This window comes from Gavia stellata, chromosome 10 (assembly GCF_030936135.1).
Source record: "Gavia stellata isolate bGavSte3 chromosome 10, bGavSte3.hap2, whole genome shotgun sequence".
NCBI classification, from domain to species: domain Eukaryota; kingdom Metazoa; phylum Chordata; class Aves; order Gaviiformes; family Gaviidae; genus Gavia; species Gavia stellata.
In genome coordinates, this window is record NC_082603.1 from 19,862,111 (window position 1) to 19,881,017 (window position 18,907).

At 38.9% G+C, this 18,907-nt stretch overlaps 1 protein-coding gene across 1 annotated transcript in view; it reads left to right on the forward strand.

Moving 5' to 3' along the window:
* COL24A1 (collagen type XXIV alpha 1 chain) overlaps positions 1 to 18,907 on the forward strand; it is a 173,356-nt gene that overhangs the window by 130,148 nt on the left and 24,301 nt on the right. The window contains exons 35-49 of the mRNA XM_059822180.1: positions 80 to 124; positions 1,389 to 1,442; positions 4,428 to 4,481; positions 5,494 to 5,547; positions 5,759 to 5,812; positions 7,102 to 7,155; positions 7,755 to 7,862; positions 10,902 to 10,955; positions 11,429 to 11,536; positions 12,588 to 12,641; positions 13,421 to 13,474; positions 14,741 to 14,797; positions 16,531 to 16,584; positions 17,688 to 17,741; positions 17,847 to 17,900. Of these exons, the coding sequence (XP_059678163.1) occupies positions 80 to 124; positions 1,389 to 1,442; positions 4,428 to 4,481; positions 5,494 to 5,547; positions 5,759 to 5,812; positions 7,102 to 7,155; positions 7,755 to 7,862; positions 10,902 to 10,955; positions 11,429 to 11,536; positions 12,588 to 12,641; positions 13,421 to 13,474; positions 14,741 to 14,797; positions 16,531 to 16,584; positions 17,688 to 17,741; positions 17,847 to 17,900 (912 nt within the window). The remainder of the gene's footprint in view (positions 1 to 79; positions 125 to 1,388; positions 1,443 to 4,427; positions 4,482 to 5,493; positions 5,548 to 5,758; positions 5,813 to 7,101; positions 7,156 to 7,754; positions 7,863 to 10,901; positions 10,956 to 11,428; positions 11,537 to 12,587; positions 12,642 to 13,420; positions 13,475 to 14,740; positions 14,798 to 16,530; positions 16,585 to 17,687; positions 17,742 to 17,846; positions 17,901 to 18,907) is intronic.

An 18,907-nucleotide genomic window follows, 5' to 3' on the forward strand; every position in this document is an offset into this window, starting at 1 on the left:
ACAGTTACTGCTAATTTCTGAACTGTGTTTGGAAATTATCTGAAGCCAGCATTGTCTTTCAATATCTCTCTTTGACCAGGGTAAAGCTGGAAATCCAGGAGAAAGAGGAGATCAGGGTGCACTTGTGAGTATGAAATTCTCTAGTACTTCTACAAAAAAATTTTCACAAAATCTCATACTTTGTTTCACACTCAAATATGAGGGGATATGTTTACTTTAGAGCAGCTAGAAAACTCTGACAGTACAGTTTGCATTTATTCGTACAAAGAATCAGGGGCAGAAGTGAAAGTAAGTGTGAACATGGTCTAGTCTGCTACACGACCAGTGTTTTCATGGATGATGGTCCACAGAATACAATATGATAGCAAATTGCAGCAGAAGAAATGGCCATTGTAGTTAGTAGGGGAGTCCTAGAAGTTGCTTTGGGTTTTTTTATTTTTATTGTAGTTTTAACGGAGAAAGTCATTGTGACATATAAAACTAATTCTTTGGCAGATTTTAGAGTAGATATGTACTATCAATGTTGGGATAAATGTAGAAAAATATGTGTAAAATGTATACAAGATATAGGAGAAAATTCCTCCTTTTAGGGCTTCTTTCAATGGAAATCTAACACGTTCTATTTGAGGCTTTCTTTTACAAAGGAAGTCCAAATTGTGTTGGATTTTCAATAAGGAAGGAAGCAGAAAAGCAGAAACAAAGCAGTAATGGTGGTGATTTTGTGCTGAAATTGAGACTCAAAATGTTAGTTGTCACTGGACTTCTCTTGCCTCTTCTGCTCAGATTTAGGAGCTTGTTACCTCTCACCTTTGAGACGATGGGTTTTCATTTCCTCATCATTCACTAGGACTGTTAGATGTATTTATATATACAGAAATGAATGAAGCAAAACTTCATTAGGTTGAAATGATGGGAATTAGTACATTTATTACAAAGTAGAAGATACTGCTCTATGACTGCTACAGTTTCTAGAACAGAGACATGCTATGAGCCAGGTTGAGCAGAAAGAAAAGTGGGCTGTGAACCTTACTGATCATCTCAAATACAGTCGGTAGGGCAGGACACTCATAACACTCTGTTTAGGCGCAGTTGCGCACACAAGCAGCACATAAGCCTAAGTAAAATGATGAGGAACTGGTGAATGGTGGGTCAGCTAAGATCCATCCCTATGTAAAAGAAACTGAGGAAGGATTTATTCAGGGCTCTCTTGCCTGCCATAGGAGCTAGTAATGTGGCAATGCATGTCGACCAGAAGAAAAGGCTGCACATATCTCTTGGGTGTTTCTGAGCAAGTTATTGAGTGAGCAGAAATAAGAGAGGAAGTGGCTTTTCACAGAATATGAAACAGCTTGTTTCCAATGATTTTTTATTTTATTTTAATCTTCCAGGGTTTGCTTGGGCCTCCTGGAACCACAGGAGACAGGGGACCAATGGGAGAGCCAGTAAGTTGATCCTTATGCCTGCTTAAAAATTTTTCCACGTATTATACTGAATCCCCTGGTAACTCAAGCTCCGTTTTAGCAAGATTCAGTGTTGCCAGCTGTGGTTAGGTAGGAGTTGTGGGGTAATTGTTCCAAAACTGCAGGGCAAGAGTCTGCCTGCCTTGCTTAGCGTAACTTGTTCATAAGGAGACCTGTTAATCATGTTGGGAATCACTGTAGTAAGGGGTGCACAACATAAGAGAGCATGACAGTATCTGGACCACAATATTTACACTGCATTGAGGTAGATAGCTACATTATGGATTCTGTAAATGTATGGGCCAATACAGATATTAGTGGTATTTTTTTCAGGCAAATTTTAAGATAGTTACTCAGGAACCACATTTATTTGGCAGGTTAAATTTTCAACAAAAAAGAGGTTGTTATAATAAACCTCAGACATTCCTCTGCTGGATGGATTTTGTTCTGATTGTTATTATTTCAAGTCCTGCTCACTTTTATGTGGCTAATATTGTAACAGAAGATCATGCAGAATCTGCAGCAAATAAATGCAAAGTGCTGCAAGGTGTAGCCGTGACAGGAATAGTATTGCATCACCATCTCTGGGGGTAAATCAGATTATATAAATACAGTGAAAGAGTGTGTGCTGTCCTAGGGGGACTTGGGAGAAGGCCACCGTTTTATAGTGCAGAAATCTAATAGAGTTGTCAAAAACTGTGTGTTTTCATTGCTTTTGAAAAGTTATTTTGCACATCAAATGACATATAATTAATTTAAATCTTGAAAGTGAACTGTTGCTATAAAGTATATTATTTCTACTAATTAATATTGTTTCTAATATTACTAAATATTGTTTTTACTAATCCATAGGCTGACATGCTTACAGAAAGCCATTGTACATTCTTAGGGGCTAGAAAAATACCAACATCTATTTTGGTACATTTTCTTTTGGATATAATTGCCTGCTTAATTTGAGCTGCCAGCTTCTAGGAGTGGCAAAATATTTCAACAGAAAATGTATTTTCTAACAGTTATTATTGGATTCCTGTCACTTGGTCTCTTTCATTTATTCTATCTAATCTTCATATTGTGTTATCTGAGAGCCTTAGAATGCAAGGCTTATACATAAAATTCCTGCCATTTTCTGGTCAAGTCTGAATTTTCATAAATATAGAATGACTCTCAGCCTTACCCAATCTAAGTGGTTTACTCTTGAGCAACCTACATTTCTGTTGTGCTCATCATCGTAGAATCTACATGTGCAGTGTCAGCAGTAAGAAAAGCTTATCCTGTGAACAGGGTACCTTTTCTTTCAAGTGCTGAAAGAGTAAAATATCTGCAGAAAATGGTCTGTGGAGCTAGAAAGAAGTGATGAAAATGACACAAGATGTTACAAAATGAAACACGTGGCTCTTTTTTTAACTGCCCATCCAAGCAGCTTGATTTCATCTTCTGTCAGCTGGTCACTACATGAAAGCCAGCTGCTGAAGCAGTTTCTCTGTCCCTGTCACTAGTTCTGCACAGAGCAGAAACCCCCTAATTATTGGTGGAGGAGCAGAGAAACATAAGCAACGAGAACTATTTGTAGTAACGGGATTGATCTAAATCACACTCCAACTTCACCTAGTTATCAGACATTTCAGTAAAATCCTTCTTTGCAAATTACCTGTTGTTAATGGTTAAAAGGAGTCCCTATATTGCTGTAAATTTTTGGCTTCTGAAATTCCCTGAAAGTTTCAGCGGAAAGATACATTACCAATCCAGCAGACTTAGCTCCATGGTAATATTATGAGGAAATATTTGATTCGTGAATCAAACTTAAGCTTTGTGACACTTGCCTAGAGGAATGCCATGGCGTTGCTGCAAACGAAAACCGATGGACTTAGTTTAGGACCAAGTGACTTCTTAATGGGAAATTAACTGCCGTTTCAATTGTTCACACTTAAATGAAGCTATAGGGCAAAACATGCATCTGCTGAAATCCTCTCAGTAATATGCAGTTTACACTGTTGTTACATGGGAAGAATATACTTGCATTATCCCTGCCAAGTCATCAGGGGGAGCAAAACCATATGCATAGTCTGTAAGAGTAAGTGAAACAAAAAAGAGTAAATATTTGCTTAAAAGTCTTCTATCATAAATATGGGTAGCAGCATCTTTCTTTTACATGAGAATACTAGATCAACAAAATGTTTTGAATTTATAATGTACTTAAACACAGATGAGTTTGAAAGGGGTAAATGAATATGAACTTTGTAAAAGTTCAAAGAGTGGATACATCCGGAGGGTTGATTTGTCTTGACATACATTCATAGTGGCTATGGAACCAGCTGTAAGCTGTTGCAGGCAACCTCTATCCCCCAGCACACAAATCCCAGTCTGTGAGCAGAGATGGACAATCCAACATGCAGAGAATTTGAGCATGCTGCTTTAGGAAACAACCCCTACTTGTTACTGCAATAAATTTGTTACTTATGGTAGGGCTTATAAGAAAATGCTTATAGTATAGTTACTAATACTACCAAAAAGGCTCCAGCCTCTGGGCCATTACACCTCAGTGATTGTCCTGTATAAACATTGCTAAATCCATAGTGAAGCACACAGTAGTTATTTTCAGTTAATTCCATACCAGACTGCAGGCTTTTCCACAAAACAAACCAGACAGTCTAACAAACCTTAATTAAACAAAGTCTCAGCTAATCAAGAGGAGAGCTTAGCTTAGATAATAATTTACTTTTGGTCTAAAAGAAGAGACATCTGTGCTATTATTTGAAATATGTTATTTCAGTGTGTCAAGATTGGCAATGAGGTCGTCAGTACTGTATGCCATCATGGTACTTACATACGCTGTTGGATTCAGGAGGAAAGACAATGAAATACACTTCTTTATGCCAATTGGAAGAGTTCTGAAGAGACAAAGTCAAGACTATACAATGTAATTTAATGTTAATTGAATGATGCATCCAAAATTTTGTTTAACGCTAGGGTCCAAGAGGACAACCAGGGGATGCTGGCCCTATTGGAGGAATGGGTTTTGAGGTGAGCTTTTAATGATTTATACAGTAATTACAAACACTCAAGCAACTGAATAAGCCTGGAAAATGTGTTTATAAATCATTTTTTTATTATCTGCAGCTGACTTAAATACCAGGAGCTGCTGAGAGATTCTCTTACTTAAAGCTGTTACAAATATAAATTTCTAAAATAAGTAGCTTTTTCTGTTGTGAACACTGTCTTTGGGCATACATTCATGACATCTGCACCCAGAAGCTGAATGCTTAGTTAAGCAAATGACTCTTCTTTTTTTTTTTTTTTTGGAAGCACCATTCTCCTTGCAGTTAGACAGTAGAAGAGCATTAATCATATGTCCTTGCAAACTGTAGATGAAGAAAAGCACCTGCAGGCAGTCTTCTTGCTAACTTTTGCTTCTATTTTTTGCTTTGTTTTTAATATCTCTTGGAAATAAATATGACAGAATGTATTAGCCACATTTGCAATGAAGTAGCTGAGGAATGAGCTCACTTAGAACAGAAAGGATTTGGCTTATTCAAAGAAACTCACTTCCTCAGTCACCCAAAATCCAGTCTTCTGACTGACTATTAAAAGAAGGTTTAAATGTTAACTTTACCAGAAGCAATCTGATGCCATTAACTCTTTAATGGCTGAAGACTCCAGAAAGGGCTTTGTTCTCCAAAGGCTGTATCTACTTGGCTCCAAGCCTGAACAGTGATGAAGTTGTCAGTCAGATTTACAAAAGATAGATGATTGCTCAGCCTGCTAATAATATATGATGAAAGGTTAGTACAGCTGAGTCTGCAATACATTCCTGACCCACAGTGCAGTTCCTGAACGCCTCCCTATACCCTCCTATCTTTTCTTCTGTTAGGCTCTAGCAAGAACAAAGAACCGTGTTTTCTTAATATGATTTTTCAAACATGCATCTTTCCCAGTGTCTCATGCCATTTCTCTGCTTCAATTTTGATTGTGTTATTTGGTGGTTGCAAGACTATTATTGGTGACCATGTGTAACAGCAGCTCTTGTACCACGCAGGGACCTCCTGGCCCTGAGGGAGAACCTGGCCTGCAGGGAGAACCAGGCACAAAGGTAAATGTTGAAATTATTCTCTCTTGTGCTGTTTAAATTTTCAAATTCTCATAAAAGCAAATCAGAGTGATCCGATTCATTAGCCAAGTAGGTAGTGATACATTGAGAAATATTGTTATTGTCATGATGACTGCATTATCTGAAAACCCCGTCATTATTAGGAATATTGTCCCTTAAAATCCAGTGATTTATTTTTCTTATGATATTCCAGGGAGACACTGGACCTGCTGGGAAGGCTGGAGAACCAGGCGACCAAGGTTTGAGGGTAAGCTATGGATGCAAATCTCCTTCCAAAAAAGAAAGTGTGTTATGAATGTGTCAGAAATGCAGGTTGAGAAACCTTGATTTATCAGAAGAATTCAATAAATTCATTAAGAAGCTATTTTCTGATACCTTTAAAAAAAATTTGTAAGTGCAGCAAGTTAAAAAGAGTATTGATTATAATGTTGAAATTTTTTTATTTAAGTGTCTCATGTCACTGAGAGACATGAACACATTTGACAGCACACAATAATGCTGTGTACGGATACCCAGTCTAGGTGAGATAATGGGAATGTTATAGTCTCAGCAGAGCAGGGTATCTCTCTGTACCACCATCTAAAGCAGCTGATTTGCTTCTGGTGCTGTGGATGGCTCATTCGGCACTTGATTTTACCAAGCCCTTGTGCCCCTGCTTATTCTTCCTGTGTGTCTTACCCCCCTCATCTGACCCAAGCAGTTACCTACCTTTGAAGGCTGAAAAAAATTTTTAAAGTGCTAGAAACACATTTTATCCAGGATGCTTTTAAAAGAGCATAAACTAGATCCTTTCAGACTTAAGTCCTGCCATTGAGCTCTCTTGTTCCATTAGCTCCTTGTTGTCATCTTTTCTTCCTCCCCAGTACCTCCAGCAAGGTACATTCCACAATTCTACCTGTCCTTGGAGAAGAGCAATTCCTGATACTGGTCCACAGTGGGTGCTCTGGACTTAACCATACACCTATGTCTGAAATACTATTTTATTAGTATAGGGCAGCTCATATTTGCTTTTTTTACTGTCTGCATCAAAAGTTGCAATTTGCCAGTGTCTTTTCCTGTGGAAGGCAAATATTCTAAAATGCTGTGGTGCTGATGTGGTTGGTAAATGGTGAGTTTTTCATGGCCATAAACTGAATCACTAAACATACCAATGTAGTAGTTAGGCACATAAACACAGAAGTTTCAGGGCAGAATAGGTATATTTTTGAGGTTACTGTAATTACATGTTGTATACTGTGAAACCAAACAATCTCAGTGCCACTGTCCAAATCTTCAGTGTTATATGGACATAATGTTGCCTCATTTTTCTAATGATCACCTTTTATGTTTTCCTATGTTCAAGATTCATAGGGCTGTAACTCTGTCCCTGTAAATCAGTGAAAAATGAAGACAAACTAAACTATAAACTGTAACAGCAACATAAAAGTTGTCCAACAGATAAGCACGTGTAAAACTCATCTGAGTTCTTCCAAGGCAATACTTCTATGTCGAGAAGTTTAGGCAATAACCTTGTTTTCAACTGTTCCTTTCTATAAGGGTGAACCAGGACCTCCAGGAGAAGACGGTGTTCAAGGAAAAGATGGCCCAAAGGTATAATTCAGTTTCTGTAGCAGATGTAAAGCAGTCATATTAGCTTCAGGACTCAAATCTCTTTTTTTCTGCTGTTTCACCAGGTCAACAGAGCCCAGTTGAGTGCACTTAGTTTTAACATAGGAGGACCTCTATGTTATAGGCTTTACTGTGCCTTTTAGGCACATACCTACCCCACAAGGGCTGCAAAGTTGATGGCTTGACAGAAATGCAAGCTGGAGAACTGAGTACAGCTCATTTCCGTGGTGACTATCATGCTGGAGAGAGCAAGCCCAAGGCTGCTCCACTCCCTGCATTGGATCAATGCTGTGCCAGGGACTGTGGCAGGTGCCAGGACAGGGGATGTCACAGAGGACAACCTCAGGTAGCTGGCGATAGATGAGGCAAAATCTGACTGTAGGAGTGTATGAATGAGATAGAAAAGGCTTTACCCTAACTTGCAGCCTGATCTGAATTTGACTGGTAAGATTCCTGTCAGTTTTAGTGTGTTTTTTGTCAAACTTGAAGATTCAGAATTCACTTTTCTCAAGAATAAGTAATACTGTAGCAGCAGCTTGACTAAGCTTTTTTTTTCCTTTTCTTTCTTTTCTTTGTTGTAGGGAGACCCTGGAGACCAGGGACTTCTTGGAGAAGGTGGTGAAAAAGGAGAGATGGGGTTACCAGGAATTGCTGGACCCCCTGGTGAACCTGGCATAATGGGCATTCCTGTAAGTGTTTTCAGGTTTAAGTGGACTTTTTGTTCATTTGCTTTTTGTAATTATTTTCTTTTTAATTTTCCTTGCTTCTTTTAGTTTTTCTTTTCTGATTTTCTATTGCAATTAGAGATGCCCATCTTTAAATTAGCTTGCCTCCCTTTTTTGTGATGTTCAGCTTTCCAGGGTTGGTAGATATAGGAGACAAACGTTTTTCCTATCTTAAATCTGGGACCTCTTAGCAGATAGTGATTCCTCACCACTTGTCATCCAGACACATACACCACACAGCCTGGAGCCTCTCACTTCAGCTATCTCCTCTCCAGACAGCTTTCTGTCATTAGTCTCTATTCTCACCTTCATTTGGAGACTGTGAGCAATCTCAAGGTATTAGATAATTCTTTAAATTTTAAAAACACCCAAAGAAATTGGCAAGATGCATATACTACTATAAATTGTGCTGTAAGATCTTTTGTTGTTTGGTATCATTTTCCCTACTCATGGCTTTGTTTACTGTCCCAGGGCTGTCTAGTTTTTAGTTTAGATTAAAAGTTCCTTGGGGCAAAGAACTGCCATTTTTTAGCAGCTTCTAAATGATGAAGCATTAGACCTTAGAGCACACAAGATTTGGCTCAAATTTAAGATTTTGTGCTCATGTTCTTAACACATATATGCTTAGCTGTCATTCCTTTTAATAAACCTTAACAACAGAAGGAAGATCTAAAAATAACATTGCTAGAAAAAGTGATATCCTGAACATTGAGGTTTCTTTAGTTACAAAAGTGTTGCAGCACAACCACCAACAGCACAGGATTTCTTAAAGTGTTGGTGTGGATTATAGCGCCTTCTCTGGTAAAGGAATACCAGGCAGGTCAAAAGTGACTTAAAACTAGTATCCCATGATAGATACCAGGTAATCCAAATTATTCCTGCTCTTGATTCCTGATCAGTTGGATGGCCTGCCTTTCCTAACAGTGGTCTTTCTACACTGCTGCCAAGGTGTGGTAAAGACAATGTTATGGATGCTGTCCATCCTGCACTGGAACTGACTTCCAGAAATGAGGGTCCATCATGCTGTGCAGTGGTACTTCGGATGATAACTCTGTGCTGTGGTGTGATGTCATTCATATCTTTGGTGGACCTTATCTTCTTACCTTGTCAATCATCCTGTAATGAGGGATATACAATAAAAAGTAAGGAGAGAGAAGAAAGAAAAAAATTCATTATTCCATTTTGTTCTTAAAAGACATTTATTCTTTAACTAACTTCATTTTGGTGCCTCTGTGAAAGGAATTAAATAAATCATGAGAGCACCAGTTGCCATAGACAGCTGAAACAGAGATTGCAGATGGAGAGAAATGGCAGCAAGCATACACAGGTCAAATAGTAAATGAGCACTGGGACCCGTAGTCAACATTGTTAGATCAGTTTGCGTATTTGTTCTGGCATCACTCCTAGCAGCTAAAATCCATCTATAAAATTTATTTTGCTGAAGTTTTATGCAGCTTCTTAATGTGAACTAATATTTTGGAGCACAGTTTCCAAAGCAAGTATGTAGCCTCAAGTCAGACATCAGATTCCCTTACCAAAAATCATCGTGTTCTCATTCGCAGTCCTCTGGCTGCCTTCTCTGTAGCTCTTATGTGATGATGGAGTCTGAGTAAACATTAGTTGGAGGGCCAGCTGTCAATGGCTGTGAGCACTGTCCCCTCTGTCCTCTAAGCATCAGTGTTACAATCTTCTGTCTTTAGTCCTGGGTTCTTCACAGTGAACTACACTCCTAGTGAAGGAAAAAAATGCTCTTTTAGTTGTCAGCACACTTAGTGTGCTACAGAACACTTTTTATTTCTGATACCATGATATCATCCTGACTTTTTTTTTCTGTTTTGGGTTGGCAGTTCTGGAGAAGCTCGAAAGTTTCATACATTGACATTATCATAAAACAGCTCAGCCCTGGCATATCTACATTGTATGTAATTGTACTTGTATACAGTAAACAACATCAGCAGTGCTGCTATGCCTCAGTGAGACAGGCGGGTCTGGCAATTCAATGTTTGGGACGATGTGGTTAGTGGGGGATGTTTCACGTTTCTCTTCCACACATTCCAAAGGCAGCTGCAGAGCTGCCTCCCTCCCCGCTCATCCTCCCTGGCATCTGGGAGTGTTCACATCACAGTTTTGGTTTGACCTCCTTCTAGGGATGCAGACAGCTTATAACTTCCTGGTCTAAACATGAAAATCATTTTCCTATAATCAATTGTCTGAGGGTTTTATTGGGAGTGAGAATAATAATTACATTCTCCTTAAACAAAAGCTTACAAAGCAACAAATAAGCTTCACAAATCAGTTTAAACTATATTTACCCTGGCATATCACCACAATGACTCAAAAAAACCCAAATATATCTCCCTTTATCCAAAACTGAAACTAAATTACCTCCTCTAACTCACAGAGCTTTTGGGTAAATTGAAATCAGTGAGCAGTGGACACATCCAGCCCTTTGGGAGAGTCAGCTTTTGAAGTGACTTAGAGGATAGCTGGGCTGTAGCTCCATAGCACCCTTCATCTGCAGGCAGCACACCCAATTACACAGTCACCAAGAGGCGGGCAGTGGTAGGCACCAGCAATTACTGAGTTAGGTCTCTGCTCTATAGCAAGTTGTGTCAGGGCCCTGCTCTTCAGACTTGACAGCCCCAAGGTTTTCTTATTTTTCCTCTGGTTGTGTATTGTATTTCTCTAAATGCAGCGGTTGTCTTGAAGCAATTTCATTCCTAAAGTAATATTTTCTGTGTGGACAAGATTTACTGGGTTTTTTCCTCCTATCTTCAGTGCATTTTCACTAGTTTGATAAGTGATTCCTGATGCTTGCCCACTTGTTTCTGCTGTAACTTGAAACAGTCCTACTAACTTGCTCACAGCCACAGTTAATGAGATTTTTCCTCCCACCTCTCTGCATTACAAAAGCCTGCTTAGTTATCCAATTTGGAGCACAGTTTAAGCATGTTTCCAGGCCTTTCTCAATCATTTCTTTCTCTTCCTCTAATAAATGTACAGGGTCCCGAAGGAACACCAGGAAATCCAGGTCAGAGGGGCCGTTTAGGAAAGAAGGTAGTGTTTTTCATCTTCCCCAGTTCCCTTCCTTTTATCTGAAACTCGAATTTACATTACGGAATAATTCCATTGAACCAAGTCTACCCCTGTCTTGTCATGCTTCAAGTCAATTTTTTTTCTTGCTAACCATAGCAATTAGAGTTGTCATCATTCTGCAATCAATAACATTTAGGAGCTTAGGAAGTTTAAATTTATATCAGGATGTGATTTTGCAATTCAGAACAGTTTCTGCTGCTATCAAAAAAAGTTAAGCTTTGGCTAAAACAAAACAAAATAATAGACAGGCTTTAGCAGAGGGGGTTTTTCACTACAGAGTTCAGGGTTCAGACATTCTAAAAACTACAGTAAATGACTTATATAAATGTAATACTCATATTAAATAATGCTATTACACACTTTGGTTAAGCATAAACTGCATTTTGAAACTTAGTATCAATCTCTTATTATTTTTAATACAATAACACCAACAGGGGGAAAAGGGGCAGCTTGGCCCTCCTGGAGAAATTGGACCTGCTGGTGACTCTGGCCAACCTGGAGAAATTGGTCCCAAAGGTGCAAGAGGAACTCGAGGTCCCTTGGTTCGTACAAAACATGCTTATTTAAGAGCTCATGTATTCCTGATTTAGCAGAATCAGGTCTCTCCATGGGAAGAGGCAAGTCACAGCTTTAGCACGTATAAATATTTTTTGAGGTAGCTGAAGATGCAGGTAGTGTCCTTCCCAGCCTATGCATCCCAATGTGTGCCCTGGTCTTTCAGCATTAGAATGAGACCTGTGCACCTTTCCAGACAGAAACCCAGGCCATGGACCTGGAAGGTGTCATCTCGTGCTCTGGTCAGGCTCCTGATCTGATCAGAGGAGCAGGATGGCAGGGCATGCCATGGAATGCTCATGCCCCACAGTCCATGTATAACCTCACTGCTGTGGCTGTTTCTTAAACCTTTCCAGTTCCAAGAACAGAAATCATGGGGTTTGCTATTACATAAAATAAGCTTTAGCCATGGCTGAAACAAAACATTTCAGATAAGGACTGCTAGTCCTGTTGAATGGAAACCTGATCCAAAGTTAACTGCATTAGGTGTATTTCCATTAACTTTTAGCTCATTTCATCACAAGAACCCCAAGCTTGTTCCACACTGTGTGATAGATGCACAGACACATGCAGCCTCCACACTAGTGAGGCAACGTGCCCATCTCACTGCTCCAGTGCCCAATCCTGTGGCCACTGCATGCAGCACTGTGTCCCTGAACACATGAAGTACAAAAGTAAAGTAACTATCTAATGGCCAATATTTTCAAGAGAAGGACTCAACTTCCTAAGGTGGGGACCACTTTCAGCTTCTCTTGGCATACTTAGCATTTATAAACAGAGTTCCTCTGCACCTCTGAAAGCTTAGATCCTTTTGCTCTTAATTATGCACAGGGATTATAAGGTTAGGACTGAAAATGTTGACCATTTTTTTCCACAGAACAGGGAAAAGCCCAGTATTCTTTACCAAATGAAGTTGTCTGTGGCTCTCGAATCTCAATATCTGAAGATTTTTCCAAGTGATAATTTTATAACTTAGGCATTGTTGTAACATTTTACAAGGGAGCTCATTTTTCTGTCACTGATTATTGCATTTAACAGGGACACCTAGGAGGAATGGGACCTGAAGGAGAGTCAGGAATTCCAGGTTATGGGGTGAGTTTTTTACAGAATTCATGTTGACACACATCCCTAAGTAAGTCTGTGGTACTCTAAATAATTTCAAATATCATGGAGATACACAAATATCTTTAGGAGTGTCAGATACTCACCTATGTTTATATGACACGTGATTGCCTACTCAGAAATGTTAGCCTTAAGCAATGATGACTGGTTTTTGTTCACTAGCAGTTGTTTTTTACCACAGATTTGAAACCGTTGTTTGTCCAATGTGTCTCACCCCTTGTGAAGAAAGTTCCTATTAAACTACTACAGCTATTCATTATAGACAGAGCTCAGCAAACACCACCACCTCTGCTTACTGTCTGGCCAGGCAGTTTTCCTTTCAGTAACAGAAACTGACTGAATGAGGTTAGTTGAAGGACATAAAGATGTTGTGGCTTTCACCAAAAAATAATAATTATGATGATCATCATAGATGGATTGAGTCCTGCTCTTACAGACCAAACTGCCATGTCTTTTTTCCAAACAGAAACTTCCATCTGTGGCCCTAACCCTGAAGCGAGAACCAGCCCAGCTCCCCTCACCTGCATCAAGCCCTGCCAGAACCTTTGGTTTCCCACTGTGCACAGAGCTTTTCCTGCACACAGTATATTTTCTGCCTGGGCCCATTAATCTTGTGCCACATCAATATTTAGCATTATTAGCAAGCAGCAAAAGAATAATAGTAACAAGCAGCTAAAGGGAAGTTTGGAATTAATTATTTCTTTAATTATTTGTTTCGGTACTAATTTTTGGTTTATTTGCTTCTTTAGGGTCACCAGGGTCCTCCAGGGCCCCCAGGGCCTCCAGGACCCAAAGGAGAAAAGGTATGAAGATGGATTATGCTGTCTTACAGTTCAGGGAGAAAATGTTACTGCATGCTCACTGTTTTCCACAGCATGCAGCAAAAGCCACTGTTCACAATATTTATTAGTATTGTGAGAGAATATGAAAAGAAATGCAAAACTGGGGAAATGGATCATTCAGAGGCAGAGTTCCGAAGTTCCAGTTGAAATGTTTCAGGTTTTAAAACAGAAGGTACCCATTGTAAGAAACATTCTATTGTATCAGATAGCACCACTGCCCTTAGTGAGCACTGCTGACAGGAATAATCAGTGCGGAACCAGCTAAGTATTTACTTAGTTTTAAGCCTATGAGTACAGCCACGGATTTTGCTGGAAGTCCAGCTAAGATGGACAAAGGTCTGTGCTTAATATAAAATGCTAGGGGCAGGATGCTGCCTCAGTGCTGCCATCTTAGTGTCAAATTCACTGTTGTTCTTTTAAGCCTCAAATCCTGCAAACAGATTTCTGTGCTGACTGAAGTCTGTGTGGCCCCAAGCAGGTACATGAAGATTAGTTTGGAGTTGCACCTGACAGAGAAATACATTCTTATATTAGGGCCAGTTTTACAAGGAATACTGCTAACAGGCAATTAGTGGTTGATGTTATAAATAGGTTCTGATATAATTTTCAGAAATAACTGAAAACTAAATTGTTGGGAGCTAGGTGTCTAGCTTGCTTGGTCACTTCTGAAAAAGCACTTTGATGCACTTTGGAAACCCTTAGTCATATTTAAAATGTAAGCCTCTGCATTAAATATTGGTAAATATCATCTGGAATAGATAACTTTTTGTCTCTTAGGTTGGATGGCAGTTGTTCCATATTTAACATTTAATAGAGTTCAGGTTGTATGTTGGAGTCTTCTGTACACTTGTTTGTCTATATTAAGTATATTTCTCAAAACAGCGGAAGAAATTTTCTTTTTTCCTCTTGTCAAATATCCTGTTTATGCTTTTTTTCATTAAATAAAGAAATGACTGCATGGACATTGTTCAAATACTTTTTTTTAATAGCTGCCTTTGAGAATAGAGCAAATACTTAGCTTTTTTAGTCCTAAGTGTCTTTAGGACATTTAGGTGCATGTTAAAATGCAGTTACCATTTCCACTGTATAAAACCCGTAAGCATCATATTCACTTTTAGCATCTATACAGTATGCTCTCTGGGTGTTTATTAGCATTTGAACATGTGTGCATTGTAGACAAGGTTGAATTTCCAAGTTAATATTTTTTAATACTTATATTTGTTTTAGGGTTACCCAGGCGAAGATAATACAGTCCTTGGACCACCTGGGCCCATAGGTGAACCAGTAGGTCTTTCCTTCTCCAAAAATTATATTAGTGCCTCTCAAGACAGGAGACAATGCAGGTTCTTTCTGAAACTTTATATCACTGTCTCAGGAGTCAGCACCCCCTTGTACAAAAACGTAGAATGATGGTCCTTTAATTGGTAACCCTTCTCTGAAAAGTGCAATCATGTGCTCTTTCCTGCTTAAGAGTATGTGCCCTGTGTTTAATTACACTAATGCCATTAGTCTGTGTTTAGACCAGCAGATTTTGGAACAGAATTTTACCCTCTCTGTTTATCCTGAATTATACCTAATTGCTTTACTAACCAGAAATATGTTTTGACTTGTTTCATTATCACTACAAAGCTAATTTAGCTGATTTAGAGAAAGCTGCATTTTGTAACCATTTTTTTACTGTATTTGTATGTGGGATATCTCTGCAGCAATTACAAACATGTCCAAAAAAAATGCCCTCTCAAAATCTTATTGAAAGTGTTTCATGTTCAGGCTTTCATTGTGCCAGAAGTAATACTTGTAGAGCCTACTTCTCTTCAGACTAACCTTAATATATATACCTCACATCCTCAAAAGGCAGGACTATAAGACCCTGATGTAACTGAAGACAGAGTCCAGACTAGGTTCTTAATTATGGTAATGCATGAGAGAAGAGACTCCAGCCAATTCTGTTGTAGCCGAACTGGCTCTGTAATGCTGACTGCTCAAACGTTGCAAACAAGGCCTTTCCACCTTGTGGATTCCCTCTAGAAAACATGCCATGAGGCTGCTGAAACCTTGGAGAGTATACCAGCAGTTGCATAATAGCATCTATTGGTAGATATGCACTAGAAGTGGCTAGTCTATTCATTTGTGAACTGTAAAGATACATTGCAGTCAGTGATGCCTGGCCAATTTTTCATTATGTGCATTTACTTAAGACAGGTGGGAAAAAGGCAGTGTCTTATTATTTCATCTAATGATTGGCTGGATGTCTTTTGGAAAGTCTTGGCCATTCTTATTTTCTGTGGGCATGATTCCCTATCCCATCATTTTTCCTTTGACTGAGATTTGGTCCACATGCTGCAATGAGAGTTAAAATTCTGGGGAAAAATCCCCAGACTGGAGTAAAGGCCTTTCTCTAAAGTAGAGCTAGTGAGGTGTCTGAATGCAGCAGGAAGAACCACATGACTTGCACAAAGCATGCTATTCCCTCTGCTCCTGTGCAGTTCTCATATATATGAGGCATGCTGAGGGACTGAAATTGCCTTTTTATTAGGATGAACTTCAAAATTAAAGCAGATTCTGAGCACAGCAAGTCATTTCAGAAAAGTACCCAATTTTTCATGTGTTGTCTTACAGAAACCATAGGAGAGTTTTCCTTGCATGTCTTGAAAACAAAGTCTCTTCATTTATTCATGGAGATTTTTAATTCAGATATCATACATAAATGGGTATAAACCTGGGGAAGTTCTACTGAGGTCAATACTCCTGTTTCATTTATGCCCATGTAAGATCTGTCTTTTAGCTTCTAGTCTTCAGTCACAAAATATTTTATACAGTGGCTACTGTCTGACTGCAGTGCATTTTTTTTTTTTAAATCATGTTTATTCCTTTAGACAAGCTAACTTTATTTGTAATCCTCAGTTCTGTCTCGTTGGTTAATCTGTTTTGAGAGAAATCCCAGCTTTCTTTTTGTACTTCACTGCAGCATTATTTCAGTTCAGCTGTTATATTTTGCTCTGTGGTTTTCTCTCCAGGGTCCTAGTGGTGAACGTGGAGATAGAGGAGAACCTGGTGATGGGGGCTACAAGGTAATACCTCTTGCTTTTTCTTCTTTTTATTTGAACATGGTATGTTATGCATACATGTAAAGTAATGTAGCAGAAGTATCATCTTCTCTCACAAGTGTGCAGAGATGCACTTGCTGGTGTCTCACTGCACTGATGAGCTCTTAGAACACGTTGGAGCATCTTTCATATGAGGAGAAGTTGAGAGAGCTGTGAGTCATGAGCTGGAGAAGAGGCGGCTTGGGTGATCTCAGTGTGTATAAGTACCTAATGGGAGGGAATCAAGATGAAGGAGTCGGACTCATCTCAGTAGTGTCCAGTGACAGGACAAGAGGCAAAGGGCACAAACTGAAACACATTAAATTCCTTTTGAACACAAGAAAATGCTTTTTTACTGTGAGGATGACTGAACACCAGAACAGGCTGCTGAAATTGTGGAGTCTCCATCCTTGGAAATACTCAAAACCTGACTGGACATGGCCCTGGACAACCTTTTCTACCTGGCCCTGCTTGAGAAGGGGAGGGTTGGGCACTAGATGACCTTACAGGTCTTTTCCAACTTTAATGATTCTGTGTGATTCTGTGACCTCAAGAGGTCCCTTTCAATGTAAACAATTCTGTGATTCTGTAATATTGAATGAATTAACATTTTTCTCTAAAATTTAACCACTATTTCTCTGTAAATCTAATCCTAATAATTATTCATTAATTGTAATCAGTCTTTCAGCATATACAAATTGGATGGTAACTCATGCTAATCACTGATGCAGTTTGTTTGCTGAAATACAAAAGAGACAGTCCTTGACACGGAATATCCTGTTGAAGTTACACAGAAAATACAGATAGGCGTAGTAATAAATCAATGAACTGAATATGATCTATGTTTACAGAAGTGCAGAAATGTTTAAACAATATGTAATTCCCACTTGCAGTTTGGAGTAGAGAATTTAAAGAAGAAAAGCTCCCTATGATCTCAGGAGAGCTGAGCATACTTTATCTAGGTCATGTCAGTGAATCTGGGGCCACCCAGCACTTCCCAAGATGGGCTTTCAAGGAAAACTATAGCTCACTGAGCATGACATCCTCAGTTATTTGTATTGCAGTATGTTATATTTTCTTCTTCCCAGGGTCACATAGGTCTTCCGGGGCTTAGAGGACCTATTGGACAACAGGGACCTCCAGTAAGTGTTTCAAACAAGTGAGATTTCTCTATTGGCTGTTGAAAATGTGTTTTCATCTGCATTCAAATGACTTTTTTATTTATTTAATATATGTTCTTTCCAAAGGGAGAGCCAGGTGAATTGGGAGAGCAAGGACCAAAAGGAGAAAGAGGTTCAGAAGTAAGTAAAGTAAAGCAAAACTGCACTTAATTAGAATTTTTACGTTTTTAGTGTTCACTGACTATCCTTGGAAAACTGTTATATAAGGCTAAAACTCAGTGTTTGGGTTTCCTTTTCATACCTGCAGGGACAATAAAAATATAGAATGGAAAATTGCATAATGATCTGGGATAGTAAATATGTGTTATTTGATAGGTAAGTGGTTTTACTTTGGAGTGATATAAAGCATTATGAGAGGCTCTTTTGGAAACATTTGAGTGATATTCAATTATACCCTTAAATGGAGTTCCTTGTGGCAAACTAGCTCTGGAAGACACCCAGAATTTTTCTGTTCTGATCTGTAAATGAAGCGTCGCACTGCACTGAATTTTCAGAGACCTGGAAATAAGGAATTTGCTACAGGACAGTAGAGGAATAATGACAGAGCAAGACATTAAAAAGGTCAAAGACTAAAAATTTTCCTTTAGAAATAATAGTTTATCTTGGTGGCGTGTTGAAAATTGCCAAAAATGTTTTATATTCTCCTATGGGGTGAATTTCATTGGCTTTTGAGATTTCAAAAGATTTAGGCTAAAGGATTTCTTACAATACCAATTGCCATTGCAACTTAAATGAGATACTTTGTCTGAGAAATTCCATAGCGCAGCTCTGTTAGAGTTTCAAAATTTTCTAGATAAATACAAGAATCTGTAGTAGATTAGGAATGGGGAGCAACAGAAAGGAAACATGATGTGAAGACATTGTCAGCATGTACTCTGGGCATGCACTCAGGTATATTGTCTTTTTGTGTAGCAAATGCCCCTCAGATTAAAACTGCCATTTGCAAATATGGAACCAATATCCAGCCTGGAGCAACCCATAAGAGCCTGAAGGTTTACGCAAAAATGTTAATAGTGAAAAAATTCATAGAGTCTTAACTCCAGTGGCACGACTGGTGCTGCTATAACAATCCTTACAAAGCCAATCCCATAAACTGCAATACTGAATCATCTGGGTTTGCTTTATAT